The sequence below is a fragment of the Bremia lactucae genome, linkage group LG6 (genome assembly GCF_004359215.1).
Source record: "Bremia lactucae strain SF5 linkage group LG6, whole genome shotgun sequence".
NCBI lineage: Eukaryota > Oomycota > Peronosporomycetes > Peronosporales > Peronosporaceae > Bremia > Bremia lactucae.
Window position 1 is genome coordinate 6,025,967 of NC_090615.1, and position 15,877 is coordinate 6,041,843.

A 15,877-nucleotide genomic window follows, 5' to 3' on the forward strand; every position below is an offset into this window, starting at 1 on the left:
TTGTAGCTGACAGGTACGCCTTCAGGGGCCCGTTCTAGGTAGAACGTCGGGAGCAATCACAGGGGCGTAGAAATATCGAGACTCTAATCCTTTTAAGTACCTTAAATGTTTAATTTGACCACAGATTTTTAAAGTGTATCCCGGACAAATCGGAATATCGACTGCCGCTGCAGCATGATGTCGCTTGAAGCAACGTCGTTGATCGGACGCGCCGACGGTCGCGGCACGTAATTAGCCAAATAAGGCGGTGTCGAGGACGTCCAAGCTCTCGATAGCGGATCAATCAATGTCGGTGAGGCCACTTTGAGGGGCGTCGAGATCCGTTGTTGCACCTGCGACCGTGTAACCACATTAGCGTTGGTCATGGCGTGAGCTGCACTCGATAATTTTGGATGCTCGACATCGGCTATATCCTACTCCAGGGTGGAGCCACGAAGCGCCGTGGAACTATTCACAGCAAGAAGAGCGGGAACTCGAAGGTCGCGCGCATTATTTTCGAAGAAAAGCGTCAAGCCCGTTGACGCGTTTTCTGCGTTGTTAAGCGCAAACTCAGCAAGCAATAGGAAGGAGCCTTAATTCATAAATTCTTTCGCGTAGCTGCGAAGAACGTTTTCGACAACGCGATTGACGCGTCCAGTTTGCCCATCCGTTTCCGGATGACCACCGTCGACATCAGCAATTTTGTTCCGAGAAGCTCGAACAATTTAGTCCAGAAGGCGGAAGTGAACCACGGATAGCGTTGGAACACAACTAATTCCGGAAGATCATGATGGCGGTATACCGCGTCGATGAAGTGTCCGCGGTCTCGGCCGAGGTAATTTGTGCCATAAAAGAAATTAGATGACTCATTTTGTTGAAGCGGTCGACGAATACTAGGATGCTCGTGCGGCTTTTGTCGTCGGATAGAAAGCCGAAGATGAAGTCCATAGAAATCCAGCGCTATGACTCCGAGGCAAAAAGATGTGGTCGCAGGGGAGCAAACGACGAAGGCTTCCACGCTGGCAAATTTCACAGTTCCGCACCCATTTATATAAGTGAGACCAGTAAAAATTGTGTAAAACGGCCGCGAAAGTCTAAATGCGGCCCATATGACCTCTTGCTGGGGAATTATGGAACTCGTGAATAATCCAAGCTCGTATATCAGATCGTTGGCAACTTCCGTCCGTGGCTCAGCAAAACGATCGATGCTGTACAACAGTAGTTCTCCGTCTTAGCTGTAACGTGTGATGTGATAACGCTTCGAGCATGATAGAGCACCCACTAAAGCATCGTTGGGGGGTCGTAGATACGCGAGTATGTCAATATAATCGGGGTCGTCATCGCAAGCCGCTACAATTTCATCGAGAAGAGGCAATACTGGAGCGACTCGAGTTAAATTTAGTGACACACACGCCGCACACCTGTCGTCATCATCGTCGTCAGTATTCTGACGACACGAGTCCAGGTGAAAATTATAGTCAGGATGTCACGACAGGGCATCGGCAAAAATATTATTCTTGGCCGGATTGTAGTAAACGACGACGTTGTACTTAGAGAAAAATAAAGCCAGCGAGCCATTCGTTGTGACAGATGAGGGCTTTTTGTTGCGGTACGCAATGATGCGTGATTAGTATTTAGCGCGAAGGTCTATTTTCCGAGGAGATGCACTCGCAAGTTGACGACAGCGTACCGCACTGCCAATAATTCCTTGTCGTGGACGAAATAATTCTATTCGGTAGGTTTCAGTTGTCGTGATCGATAGCTCACGACCGTTACATGACCGTCGTCGTCAAGTTGCATGAATGTGCAGCCGATTGCGAAATCGATGGCATCGCATACGACATGAAATGGCTTCGGCTCGTATCGGCAAGAGATATACTAAAGCCGAAGCCAGGCTCCCCTCCACGGATTCAAATGCGGCCTAGTGATCAGGACGCCACGACCACGTGTCGTCTTTGTTTGGGAGAGACGATTATAGCTATAAAGATCCAGCGTAATCCTTTGTGTACTTGTTTAGAAATTGGCTAAACCAAACCATTGACGCAACTATCTGGGGTTCGTAGGTGTTGGCCATGAGCAGATCGATAAAAACCTTTTCAGGATCAGCTCGAATCCCTGCTTTACTCACGAAGCAGCCGAGCACCGAAATTCCAGTGCGCAAAAAACACACTTTTTCGAATTTGCGTAAAGTTTGTTGTCTTTCACCACTTGAAGTACTTTTTTAAAGTTTCTTAAATGTAAGTCAACTTCACTGAGGTCGCCTTCAGCGCGACAATGAATAGCAATTTCGTCGAAGTAGCTCCGCGCAAACTCGCGAAGTGGTCTCAGCACATGTGGCACCATGCGATTAAATGTGACGGGAGCGTTTTTCAGGCCCTGTGGCACTACCAAACATTCCCAGAGCATTCTGATCGGCGTGCTGACCATTGTTAGGGGAATATCACTTGTCTCATTAAAAATTGGCTAAAGCCATCGGTCAGGTTAATGGTACTATAATTGGCACTCTTAGGCATGGAGTTCAGCTTCATGTCCTTTCTAAGAATCGATGTCTGCGCTAGGATAGTGGCATGGTTCAGCCTATTAAAGGCGTAGAAGATACGCTATCCGCCAGTTGCCTTCTTCACACAGAAGGTAGGACTCGAATGGGGCGAGACACTCTCGCGCCTATGGCCAACTTTGCAGCAGCCTCATAAGACATCGTTTATCGCCTTGACTTGATAGCGCAGCAGCAGCCACTGCCGCGTCACGCAGATTTTAGACCCAGGTTCGAGGTCAACCTCGTTTTGAACTCCCCGATCAGCAGGGAGTTCAGCCGGGATTTTGTGTGGTAAAACGTCTGCGTATTCGCAGACGATCTGATAGGCTGGGTTATGATAAGCGTAAAGCGTCCAAAGATTGAGCTGCGAATTGCTCTTCCCACGCTGACTTTGGCTCAGCGTTCTTGGGACGTAGAGCAGACTCGTCCGCTTCAAGTGATAAGATGCTGTTCGTACCCTTCTCTGTGTCCAAGCACACTTGATCAATTATGTCCGTCTTAAGGTGCGCAGGAAATGCTTCCTAGACAGACCTGGAAGCCGTGTAATGGAGGAGCAGTGCGAGGTGGCTGTCCGACGTTGACAAATTGACAGCGTCGTGAGCTGCCTTCCACGTACTCCATGGCGTGGATCGACGCCAAGTCGGTCACGTCGTGGTCACATACACGGTATCACCCCCCCCCCCCAAGGTAAGAAAGGTCCTGATTATTCGTACCGGACATATTTGACGGGAGCATTGCAGGCTTGGCCGTCGTCGCATGATGTCGGAGCCCCTGCTCGACCACGTTTTTCACGAGTGGGAGCCCCCGCTCGACCACATTATTTCTAAGGGGTGAGCCTCAGCTCGACCACTATCCTGATTTACTTCGCGGCGACGCGAAGTTCGCGAATCGCCTGACGCGTCTAAAAGAACTGCGCAAGCAGTACAAAGATGGCCATCGCTCTCGCCATGCACTGCCCATGTCGATGACGCGCCGTCCACCACGGCGATTAGAGGCCAGTTTCTTGGGGCGACCAAGAGATGTGTGAACAGCTCGCTAATGTCGAATCCCTTTCGAGGTTTGACCGACCGCGACAACCAGTCGATCTGGGGCTGATATCGTGCCAGCCACGGAATACTCAAGACTCAATCAAATACGTGGCTCATGAGTATAGCCAAGAAAAGTTGTCGCTGCTGCTAAGAACCATTGATAGTGCATGGCAGCGACAATTTTTGTCGTGAAAGATGACGAGGCTTTCCATCTACCAATATCATCACTACATCACCAGGGCTCTCGCGGACAGGAACGCGAGTCGGTAGTAATGATAGACACGATGCGCGAAAGAAGTTGTTAGTCGCTCCTGAATCAAGAACCTCGAGTGCCCACGCTATTCCCGCCTCAATAGACTACAATTTGACATGCAAAATTTGCACGGAGATTGTGAGCTTGAGCTCATCCCGCTTCACTCGCCATTACTAGAAGAATCCGAGTTAGTTTCTTTCCTCCGCTTATTGATACGCTTAAGCTAACTGATCAACCATTTATTATGCCTTAGCCGAAAATAAAATTTATAAGCTATATTATTGACTGAAGCCAAATATACTGCGAATTGAAGTTTATTTTATAATGGCTTGTAGTGACAGCCTTAATCCAATAATAAGGCAGCACCACTCGATGCTACGGGTCACAAATTTTCATGCCATTCCAGAAATAAAGAAAAGAAAGTTATATTTATCAGCCAAAGCCAACAATACTACAAATCTAACTTCACTATTTAACGCTTAAGCAATCAGATTGGTCGCCGACATGCTACGAATGACTTCTATAGATTCGTTGTTTCCATTTAACGTATCGCCACTCTTAGCAACGCCTCACACATTATCATACATCCGCATAATATAGTATAAATAAGCTGTATCAATTAGCCGAAGCATCAACACTGCAAATTATAACATATTTCCCTACTGCTTAAGCATTCAAACAGGTCACTGACTGTGTAACGAGGTGTATCGTTTCGTTAAACTAACACTTAAAGGTTGTTGATTTATATGTTATCTAAAAGGTAGAGAATATTTGGAGAATATTACTTTACATAGTAATATTCGGAAAGCTTATCCATTAGTTGATACAGGCCGTTATATCTACTTGCTCCGCGGTCCAGTCAGCACTGGACGCGCAAAGAGAGAGACGGATAAGACTTTATTACATGCTCTGTATAAATGTATATTTAAGTTAGTATTAAATAGATATAAACAGAAGAACTAAATTATATTAAATACAGTTTACTTTTAACCCTCTTAACGCAAGTTTTTTGAAAAAAGTCATCCTCTACACGTATGAAGTGACGTGTGGCACCACTTGCACTAAAGCCGTGCAAAGTGGAGTTGTACTGAAGAAGCACAAATCGGCAGTGCGATATTCATGCAAGGTCTTACGGATGGTCCCGGGAAGTCCCATCTGTTCCGCTCGGATCTGGATACGCCTGAAGAAGCTGAATCTGTTGCGGAACAGGAGGACTTAAGTTTTACTGGCTCGAGCTAGTCTCAACGTATCGGCCTCCAAGACGACAAGAGCTTGGAGGTCCAGAAACTATGGACTCTCTTACGTCGAAAGCGACAGACCACGCTTTTCGAACAATAAGCGATTGAAGAGATGCAATCGCTGTTAGAAGTTAGGTCACTTCGCTCAGGAATGTAGTGCCCCACGCCCAGTACCGAGGGGTACTTAGCGTGCTTATGGACAGAATACTAGAAAGCGCAACGTTCGCGGGTCCGACATTGTTGCGAAATTGCAACAGCGAGGCGAATCGCATAAAAACGGTCGTGGTCAGTAGGGCGCAACGCCGTACTGATCCAGCAACCTTCAAGAGAATTTGCGAATCTCTAGACGAAAGTTGCTCCAGACACACAGTTATTGTGTGTCTTTGCACCTGGCGATGAGGTATCCTTCATCACCTTGAAGTTAAAGTGACAAATGATTTGTTACTTAGAGCCCTAGTGAACGGTGGGGCATGGAATTACTTTATTCGTCGCCACTTGCTAGAGTATCGTGGGCTCAAATATGTTAAGCGCGCAATCCCTCCAACGAGAACGACGGTGCGTCTAGCGATAGGCGCATCGATAACAGTGATGAAACGCGTAGTGAAATTTAACTACACATTAAGAGATTTACAGTATGATGATGATTTCATCGTACTGGATTCGGGTGACAAATTTGTTGTCATCCTAGGTTCACCTTGGCTTATAAAGCAGGAGCCAAGAACCAGCTGGTAGCATCGATCCATAAATATACCTGCCACATCTCCATCAGATGGCCATCTGATGAACGTCTTGGAGCATCCACAAGCCTGTGGATGTACTACGAGTGAGTGCGATGGCCTCACTTGTGGTAGAGTCATTCGTATGACTGCACAAGATCACAGTGTGATGACTAATCAGCTGTAGAGTCAGCTGTTGGCAGCTGTGCGAATGCACAGGAAGTGCCGACGGTCCACCACTCGAATAACGAGTGGATTGAGACATGAATGTACGCCTAGTGAGCGACATCCAAGGAAGAAACCGGTTGTTCATAAGGGACAACACGATGATTTTAGGTCGAATGAGAGCAGAGGTTCCGACTGTGATAGCGCAATCACAGTCGGAAGACGTTGAGGATTCAAGTCCCCGTGTTCAACTAGTTAATGCTAAAGTCACTAGATTTCAGCATCCGAAGATATTAATTCCTCGGCAGCCTGTGGATAAAAAGTCTTAGGAAGAACTCGGTACATTGAATGTCTTGGTCAATGACGGATCAAGAGTAGGCGCTTATACTCTTGATCGGAATGCGCCTCCGAAGTTAACTTCGGAGATAACTCAATTACCAACCCAAGAAACCTAACGTCCCTTGATAAATCTGCATATTGGCAGAATCAAGCAGATCTGCGTACTTGTCACAGAGGACAAATACGTAAGCGATATTTTCTCAGCAATATTTTTAGCAGAAAACTAGCGGGTTCTCAGCAGCTCATCGATGTGAAGACTCATATTGTGAGATATACTACACAATACTGGAAGTCACTTAATACATATCCTTTTTACAAGGATTTGATTGAATTCAGTGTTGTATTTCCTGAAACAGCTACATGCGAGTTGCTTAAAGATATAGGCACTCGACATGAGATCGAGCTCAAACCGGGATCTAAGTACTGTGTCATGAAGCAGTAGCGACTGCCTCGTAAACAAGTACTTTCGATCGATACATTCTTTCTGCTATCAATTAAAAGTGGGCCATGTACGAAAGTCAACTTCCCCACATAGCCCTCCGACCTTCTGTGTGCGAAAGTCCACAGGAGGGTGTCGAAATGTGCACGCATTCAATAAACGAGACATCCCGTACACAGCAGTGAGCACTCCCAGTGGAATACTCTAGAATGCTAATTATGCCATATGTTAGTAACGACCCTTCAACATTTAACAAATGCGCAACGAATCTGTTGCGACTGGTGCAATAATTCGCTCCGAGTTATTTTGACGATGTCTTCGTCCATAGCTGGACCATGGACGGAAAGACAGCGTGGAAGTTCATTAAACTCACGTTCGTCAGGTTCTTACACTTATGCGAAAGCCTAAGCTGTACGCAATCTCAAGAAGTGTAATTTCGCAGCAAACGAAATACCACATCTTGGGTCGGTAAACACGGCGTACGCCCTGATCCCGAAAAGATCAAGGCAATTTCCGACTGGCTAGTTCCAGGCGATGTCAAAGGACTTAGAAAGTTCCTTGGATTAGCGGCGTTCCTGCACAAGTACTCCCGCAATTATGCCGATCGCGTCAGCTGCAATAAGCTAAACGCAATCACCCAGTGCATGACAAGGGACTCCTTGCCATGAAATATGCACTGGCTAAGTTTGGGATCTATCTCCTCAGAGATAGTCGGTTCTTCCTATATACGGACCATGCGTCATTACACACGGCCGTAAATAGCCCACACCTCTCGCAAAGAATGGCGAGGTGGCTATCCTTATTCGCGGAATGTAATCTCTTCGTGGAATATAAGCCAGGACGATTTAATGTCGTCGCTGATGCGTTATCACGCCGACCCGATTACGAGCCGGCTGTGCATTCCAACAGGAAAAATAATCCGAATGTTGCAACACTCATTACAAGAGATCCGTCATTAACCTTGTTTGATGACATAAAGAGAGCCTACGCAGATAATAAGGACCTTCTGCGTTTAATGGATCATCTGATAAATCCATTCGATAAAGCTTTTGAAGATTTACCGGCTTTATATCGATCGTCATCCGATCGATTCAAAACACTGAACGGCTTATTGTATTACACAGCCGTTGCCGGCGACACTCCACGTGTTGTCATCCCAACTCACATTGATTTGCGCTTGCGCGTGTTGTATGAGTGCACGATGCACTAACAAGTGGGCATCGCGGACGTGAGAAATTTATCTCACAGTAAGTCACGACTTTTACTGGCCCCGCCAGTATTAGTTTCTGCGCAAGTACATTCGTGTTTGCGAGGCATGTCAAAGGGTGAAGTCTTGCCCTTTATCCCATCTCGTGCACCTCTCCAACTCTACCACTTCCGGCAGAATGTTGGCAGTCCGTATCTATGGACTCCGTCGTCGGATTTCCCAAAGACGATCACAAAAACAATGGAATCCTTTTTTTTGTAGACAGATTCAGCAAGATGGTACATCTTGCTGCAGTATTAGAGTCAATCACGGCTCCGGGTTGTGCTCGCGTCTTTATCGAGACGGTAAATAAACTCCACAGTATACCCCGTGCACTGGTCTCGGATACAGATTCACGGTTTACGGCGGAATTTTGGCAATCCGTATTCCGATCTCTTGGAACACGGCTGACTATGTTAACTTCTGATCATCCAGAGAGAAATGGTCAGACGATACGCTTAAATTCGCCTTCACGAAGCGATACTTCGAAATTTCGTCCAATCGTAATTAAGCGGGAGCGACTTGTTACCGATGGTCGGTTTCGCCATCAACGATTCGATTCTGTGCATGCGTCTGCAGCGCATACCCACCCAATTAGAAGGGATCTATAGCTTAGGTGAAGGTGGACTCGCACGAGCAAAAACAATTTCTGAATCATGTTCATCACGCGTCGAATTTACCAATGACGCGAGTGCTGTCGATGTCGAAGCAATAGACATTGAAGATGAGAAAAACCTCATGGCAGTGCGCACAAAGCGCACTGAAAAAGACAAAAGAAATGAGTCAGCAGAGGAATTTCTGCCGGCTCGAGAATCAGTAATCCATTTCGTACAGGATTCCATTGCTAACACAGTGGACCGTCAATAAGGAACGCAGACAAAAATGGAAGAGCAAACGTTCTTTCATTGTAAATTAATGACCTAGTGCTACTCTCTACGGTAAAGTTACCTAAGGGTGTAGTCGCTAATGTGGGTAGCAGTAAACTACTACCCAAGTTTATTGGGCTTTCCGTGTACTATACGCAAAGGCAATGCGTACACAATACGATTACCACGTAGGATGCAAACGCATCCTTCGTTTTACGTTGGGCGGCTCCGCCCGAACTAGCAATACGCAGTTTCTTCCGAGGACAGATCTGACCAGCCTTTTCAAGAATCCCTTAAAGGTTCTTGTGGTCATAAGCCAAATTTCTCATGCTGAATCTGGTGATTTTCATGTTGGGTCCGAAGATCCTCGAAACCGCGATGAGCTGGCGACAGCTCATCACGCACCGTCTGCTCTAACGAGCGACGCTTACCGCGCTCGTGATCAAGTCCCTCCTCCAAATCATGCATTAAGCGATCGAAATTGTCGATCTTCGACTCTTGATCCGACACATGGGTCGGATCTAATTTTCCCTCCTCCGCGACAACCATTGGTGGATTTGCCACGGTAGTCAGCGTTTCCTTCTGGAACGTATTAAAAAAACCGTGATGTGAAGGGACAGCGAACGAGTTATCTTGTTCGATGGTGCGGTTTTCCACTTTCACATGACAGCTGGGAGCCTCGTTCCCAGCTGATTGTTGACGTTGAGGGCCTCGTCTGTCAGAATGACGAGACTTATCCGATGGATCAGAAGGTCCATCGGAAAACACGCGCGGTAATCGATTGCAAAACGTCAATCGCATCGCGCATCTCGATAGAGATGCGAGTACTTCCCCAGGGCGAAGAAAGGGAATAGACATCCCCTTTTACTCGCTTCGTGTTGACAACACAACCAAAACAGGGAAGACCCCACGTGAGGCATGGAAGTCCTGCCTCACGTGACAACCGATGCAATTTATACCTTGCATCGGTTGGAGCTCGTTTCTCAAACTTAACGCAAAACGCGTTAAGTCTTTGAAGCCAGGCTTCGCGTCCAATGTCTTTGACATTGCGAATGAACGCGCTCCAGGCTTACAATAGCGAAACTTTATCTCGCTTATTGTTGCCACTATACCATCGATGATTGAAAAAAGCATCCAGATAAAGATCTTCCTCAGCGCGAAGGTTCTTCGCGCTGGGATCAAGGCCATGTAGCTTTGTCGCATTGAATAAGGAATATTTATTGTGAGGAGTAGTCTCTTCAGACAAGCGATTGATTAGCTGTTCGGGCAGAAGCCACGGCTTCTTCTCAGAGGCGAGATGAGACATATTAGTGTCTACGATCCCCTGAGTGGTACCGACTAAAGCAGGGGTACCACAAGAACCTCTCTTACGATGGCTTACGCTATCGTCATCACCACGCACAGAAATATGTGCTGGTGACGAACCGCAGCCCAAGGCGCCGCACTATTCGCATACCGCATGGACTAGTTAAATATGCGATAGAATAGAAAATGATGGTTCTGACCAATCAACATCGTTTTTAATAAAGTGGTTTTATAGTGACCACTCTTTCCAATAGTAGTCAGAGTGATTGTCGTTTAAGGGAGAGGTGATGTAACGGGGTATATCGTTACATGAAATTAACACAATAAGTTTAATTAATACATTATCTACAAGGTATATAATATTTGCGGAATATTACTTTACATGGTAATAGTCTAAATCTTACCCATTGGTAGATATAGACCATTATATCTACTTTCTCCGCGGTCTAGTCAGCGCTGGGCGCGCGCAAAGAGAAAGAAAGATAGGACTTTATTTCATGTTTTGTATTAGTTTATAATTTAGTTAGTATTAAATAGATAGAACAAAAGAACTTAATTATATTAATACAGTTTTTAATTAACCCTCTTTAAAGCAAGTGTTTTAAAGAGAGTCTTCCTCTGCTCGTACAAGTGTACATGAAGTGACGTGAGGCACCACTCAGACTGAGGCAGTGCGAACTGGACTTGTACTGAAGCAGTACAAGTCAGTAGTGCCCCGTTACACAAGTTTTCTTAAGAGAGTCTTCCTCTGCACATCCTAGTGTACGTGAAGTGACGTATAGCACCACTTGCACTGAACAGTGCAAAGTGGACTTGTACTAAAGCAGAACAAGTCGGCAGTGCCATGTTACAGACTGACTATTAATAGCAACTCAAAAAATTAGGAATCACAAATTAAAGGCAATGCAACTCTTAGCTACGATTCGTCAAGTAGCTTGCTAAAGCACAATCAAGTCTTTCAAGAAATTCTCATTGATTGAAGCTAATAATCCTGCAGATATAAACTCATTTCTTTGCTTAGGCATTCAAATTGATCGCCAAGTGGCTGGCTATTAGTCACAACCTCTAAAATTAACGCCAATTATAATTACGGTTCATTTATTATCTTGCCACAGCAGAAACCGACTTAGGTTTTTAAAGAGCAATTTTAAACATGTCCGATAAAAATGACTTGCTTATTTAGGGCTTTAGTGTTTGTTGGGACCTTTTAACAAAAAATCTAAGTAGACATGGCGATCCTTAGTTCGCTCTTGCGCCAGCAGTGGTGCCGTATACCCACTCGACTCCGTGCTTTCTGCACGGTTAACAAGAAGTACCTAGAGATCGAACAACTCAAAGATATTAAGAGGTTTGGCTATTGAATTTAGAAGTCCTATTAGCTACTGCATAATCTGTTGCGCGGTTGTTGCGAGTAGTGAAGAATTTTACAATCGACAAGGCCAGATGCGTCGATATTTTTATTACATTGATTTGCAGGTAAGTCGGAACTTAAGGTGATCACTATGTTTGTTGTAAATCGCAATCTTCTACTGCTTTCCATAATAAGCAGGGCCGGGTATTTCTGGAAGACACGCTTCCAAAGAACATCGCAACATCGCTCAAGAGCGCCAAATTTTTACGGTTTTTTTTCTCGCAGATCCGACGAAATCGCACTTCACAGTGCAAAATCAAAGACGAAGAAGACTTTCTAGAGTATCCCTTTCGATCCCCTTGCGGAAAGGAGATGAACTTTATCAAGTGTGCTGACCGCCCGTTCGTGTTTGAGGATCTACACCGGGACGACAGTCGCGGCAAGTGGATGCTCACATTTGGTGGTGGAGAGCTCAAGATGCCTTTCTTACCCGAGACACTTCGTATTTCTGTTTCGACTGGAAGGCTTTATCACGACGTGCAGACCAAATTTGTCGCACCTGGCACATCAGAGGGTGTCGCTCTTATCCGCTCACAGCTTGCAGTAGAATTAGGCAAACACATTGATGTCAACTCTTTTTCTGACGTCGTCGGGTCAGGACAAGACATTAAAACACTTGAAATCGGTGGTTTCATGTGGTGCGACCAGCGCTATGCTATTTACGCCATCGAATAATTGTATCTTAAAACAATTTATTGGTGGCTTACAGATGGCGTCTCTTTTAATTTAATAAGCTTGCTATGGATGGTGAGGGAGTCCAAAAAGGGTAAAATTCACGAAAATTGTGTACAGATAAAGATCTCTTTGTATTCTGATCTGTGATTTCGATGTTTGCAACCCAAAAATTGACTGGACCAAATCTTTAATTGCAAATGGGGTAAGCGTGCCGACCCAACTCTGTAGAACGAGGTGAAGCTCATAGGTAGCACTTGAGACACATAGTATCACAGCCCTTCACCCGCAGCTGTGACGATCCAAAGATAGAGTGCATTTATTACTGCATAACTGCGACGTTGGGCATTTGTCCAACTTCTACCAAGTACCAGCTGACAGCAAACCATCTGATGTGCTTGTGCTTGCCAATCATCGGGGTTAAATTACTCTAATAATAAGCTCTAGGTTTACTTTCTTGTCTGACTCTTTTAAGTGCCGGCGTCTTTAAAAACGTCCAAGCCTTTTTTTAAGACTTTCAGTGACATACTCATTTTCTGACCTCGTCGCCTGAGCGGCACCACAGACAGGATGAATGCAGATATGGTGGTGCTTCTGGCGCTAAGTGGGCTGCTGTTTGTAGGAGCTTTCACTATGTTGCTGTTCTTCTGTCGGGTACAGCGCGATCGGGAGTCGCTTGTATTTATTCAAGAGACAGTTGACGTTTATCGAGAGGAGCTGAACGACAGCTTTAACGAGCAGGCCCTATGGCGCTGCGGCGTGTGCAAGTTTCTAAACCACCCGGAGCGGAAACTCTGCGACTTGTGCCAGACGTTACGAGGCGCCGGGCGAGTTGTAACAGATTCTAAGAAATACACGAGCTCGACTGGGCCAAGTAGTCATTCAAAGAACAATGGAAACAGTGCTTTAGTGCGTAGAATGAGTGCTATTGGCGAGTCCGAAACTTTTTCTTCAGGGCAGGTGGACAATACCATTGGTGGGTCCCTTGAACGACCGAGCGGGGACTTTATGAAGCTTTTAACGGGGACGATTAAACTAAGCAAGTTGCAATTGGCAGCAAGTCGAAGGCAACAATGGAAACGAATGCCAACGACCGATGGATTGCATCGGTGGGTGCGACAGCGGTCAAGTAAACGAGAGGTACGAATTGGTGGACGGGATTCGCTAGAAAGTGATCCTGGCGGACGACTGTCGCTGAGTAGGTACTTGGACGCTACTGAGCGCGATAGTACTTTATCGGTGGGATACATTCGAGTACGAGACTCCATGGGAAGATTGGTGTTAAACGAAAGCGATGTTGTTGCGACGGATTTTCACTATCGAATTAACATCTTTGACGGCGCAGGGTCGTCTGAATTGATTATGAATCTCGAAGGAGTGCACAATTTGCCCTTTTCGGACAAAATTCGCTGGTTTACGACGGAGATTCATCGTCTGTGGTTACCGTGGGAATCCGGCCATGCTGAATTGGTTATTCGACGGGATCATTTGTTGCAAGACTCGTTTGAGCTTGTCGCGGCGATGAAGCCATATCAATTAAGACAGAGATGGCGTGTGGTGTTTGATGGAGAACCGGGAGTTGATGCAGGTGGCGTCATGCGTGAGTGGTTTACGCTGCTGTTTGATGAGCTCTTTGACCCTTCGTTTGGGCTTTTTGTCCATACTGTGGGTGACGAACGAAGCTATTGGATTAACGCGAGTTCCAATTTGCTACTAGGAGAAGAAGCGCATTTACGATACTATGAATTTGCCGGACGTCTTGTCGGGAAAGCCATTTTAGAAGAACATTTGATGCCAGTGCATCTAGCACTTCCATTTCTCAAGCACGTTTTGGGCGTGCCGATTTCGTTCTCAGACTTGCAATTTCTTGATGATGAGATTTATCATAGTGCGTTGATTGTGAAATCAATTCAAGATATTGAACCATTGTGTCTGGACTTTACAGCCACACGTGTTGTGAATGGTCATCCTGAAATCGTAGAGCTCGTTGAAGGAGGGGGTGATCTTGTCGTGACGAACGAAAATCGCTTACGCTACTTGGATGTTCTGTTCAAGTATTATGTTCTTGGTAGCGTGAGCAATCAGCTACTATCGTTTCTTACGGCCCTTTATGATGTTGTGCCGGAAGGACTTTTAAAACTCTTTGACTACCAAGAGCTTGAACTATTAATGTGTGGTGTGCCATCTATTGACGTGAAAGATTGGAGAAAACACACGGATTTTGTCTTCTTTACACATAACGTCCCTTCCGATCTGGAACTCAATAATATTCAATGGTTCTGGGAAGTAGTCGAAAAAATGCGAAACGAAGATCGGGTTCGGTTGCTGCAATTTGCAACGGGTACGAGCCGTGTGCCGGCGCAGGGATTTAAGGGATTAATTAGTAGTGACGGTCGCGTACGACGATTTAATGTTGCGTTTACCGGCATGAATCAATCGCTTTTGTTTCCGAAAGCACACACGTGTTTTAATCGTCTGGATCTACCAATTTACAAATCCAAGAGAGTATTGGCAGAGTACGTCAAGATGATTGTGCAAATGGACATCACGGGTTTTACCATTGAGTAAAGATTGCTCGTGTAGATTGTATTTATTGAGCGAGAAAGTTAAGAAATTAGAAAAGTTAAACAATGTATTGTGTGAAATGGGTCTTTTTCGACAATTTATTTTATTGTAGTGGCATTCTCTGAGGAGTCATAATTAGTGAGGTTGAAAAAAACTAACAATGCCTCCTAAATCAAAACTTTCTCGGTCGTCTAAAGCAGTCTCGAAGGGCTCTTCAAAGCGTGCGAAGGTGCTACCATCTACTTATGGTGAAGAGTTTGCACTAAATCGGATCGTTGCCAATGTCAGGAGGGCTACGGAGCACGCGCAGTTGCCAGAGAACGTCGTGACTGAACTTTTTGAGCAGAAAGCTACGGTCTCGTATTTGACTGCTGATTGCAAGAGCTGGGTCTATCATGTGCCCCGTTGGTACTGGCATATATTTCAGTATGCCACGCTCGAGCAAGTTAGCTTTGATGATAAAGGCACAAGTATATTGCCAACCACGTGGTCGACACTGTTTAAGCAAGCATGGGACGCGCATCCGAAGGACTATGATACCATCATGATGTTTGGTAAACCTGTCAAGCTTCCACGGTTCCAGCAGCTTTGTGGTGACATACGAAGCTACCGCTATTCTGGTAAGACATATCAAGCACAGAAAACGTTTCCGCCAGGACTTTGGCACGCTGTGCAGCACATGGAGCGAATTGTGAAAGACCCCGCGACAGAGCGGACAAGACTTACAGGGGGTCTTGTGAACTGGTATGAAAGCGGGGATCACTACATTGGACCCCATGCAGACGATGAGCGTGACATGATAGCATGTTCGCCAATCGTGGCTTTATCATTAGGAGCTACTCGGCGCTTTGTGTTTACGAAAAAACACTTGCAAAGTGCTGTAGTAAGTGGTGACGCGGTCCCACGGATGGAGTTGCAAGTGGGAGATGGCGATTTAATGATTATGGGCGGCTTTACACAAATGACCCATAAACATGCAGTACCCAAAATGACGCGGTGCCGGGAGCCAAGGATTAGCGTTACTTTGCGCTGCTTTCATGCGCAGCAATTAGAAAAGTAACATGCCTTCATTCACTTGTTTCTACGCAAAAAAAAAGAAGCTTTTTGTTCTTTTTTGTG

General features: G+C 45.7%; 3 protein-coding genes across 3 annotated transcripts; all 3 read left to right on the top strand.

Annotated features, from left to right (window-relative positions):
- The first annotated feature begins 11,291 nt into the window (after positions 1 to 11,291).
- CCR75_000921 (uncharacterized protein) lies at positions 11,292 to 12,617 on the top strand. Its single transcript, XM_067959026.1, has 3 exons — positions 11,292 to 11,458; positions 11,526 to 11,586; positions 11,660 to 12,617. The coding sequence occupies exons 1-3, from the start codon at positions 11,340 to 11,342 to the stop codon at positions 12,194 to 12,196; spliced, it is 717 nt and encodes a 238-aa protein (XP_067818491.1). The 5' UTR covers positions 11,292 to 11,339; the 3' UTR covers positions 12,197 to 12,617.
- Positions 12,618 to 12,763: 146 nt separating this feature from the next.
- CCR75_000920 (uncharacterized protein) lies at positions 12,764 to 14,761 on the top strand (the record flags this gene model as incomplete). The annotated part of the gene is made up of 1 exon (XM_067959025.1): positions 12,764 to 14,761. The coding sequence occupies one exon, from the start codon at positions 12,764 to 12,766 to the stop codon at positions 14,759 to 14,761; it is 1,998 nt and encodes a 665-aa protein (XP_067818490.1).
- Positions 14,762 to 14,918: 157 nt separating this feature from the next.
- On the top strand, positions 14,919 to 15,818 carry CCR75_000919 (uncharacterized protein; the record flags this gene model as incomplete). The annotated part of the gene is made up of 1 exon (XM_067959024.1): positions 14,919 to 15,818. One exon carries the CDS (start codon positions 14,919 to 14,921, stop codon positions 15,816 to 15,818), a length of 900 nt encoding a protein of 299 aa, XP_067818167.1.
- Positions 15,819 to 15,877: the final 59 nt, after the last annotated feature.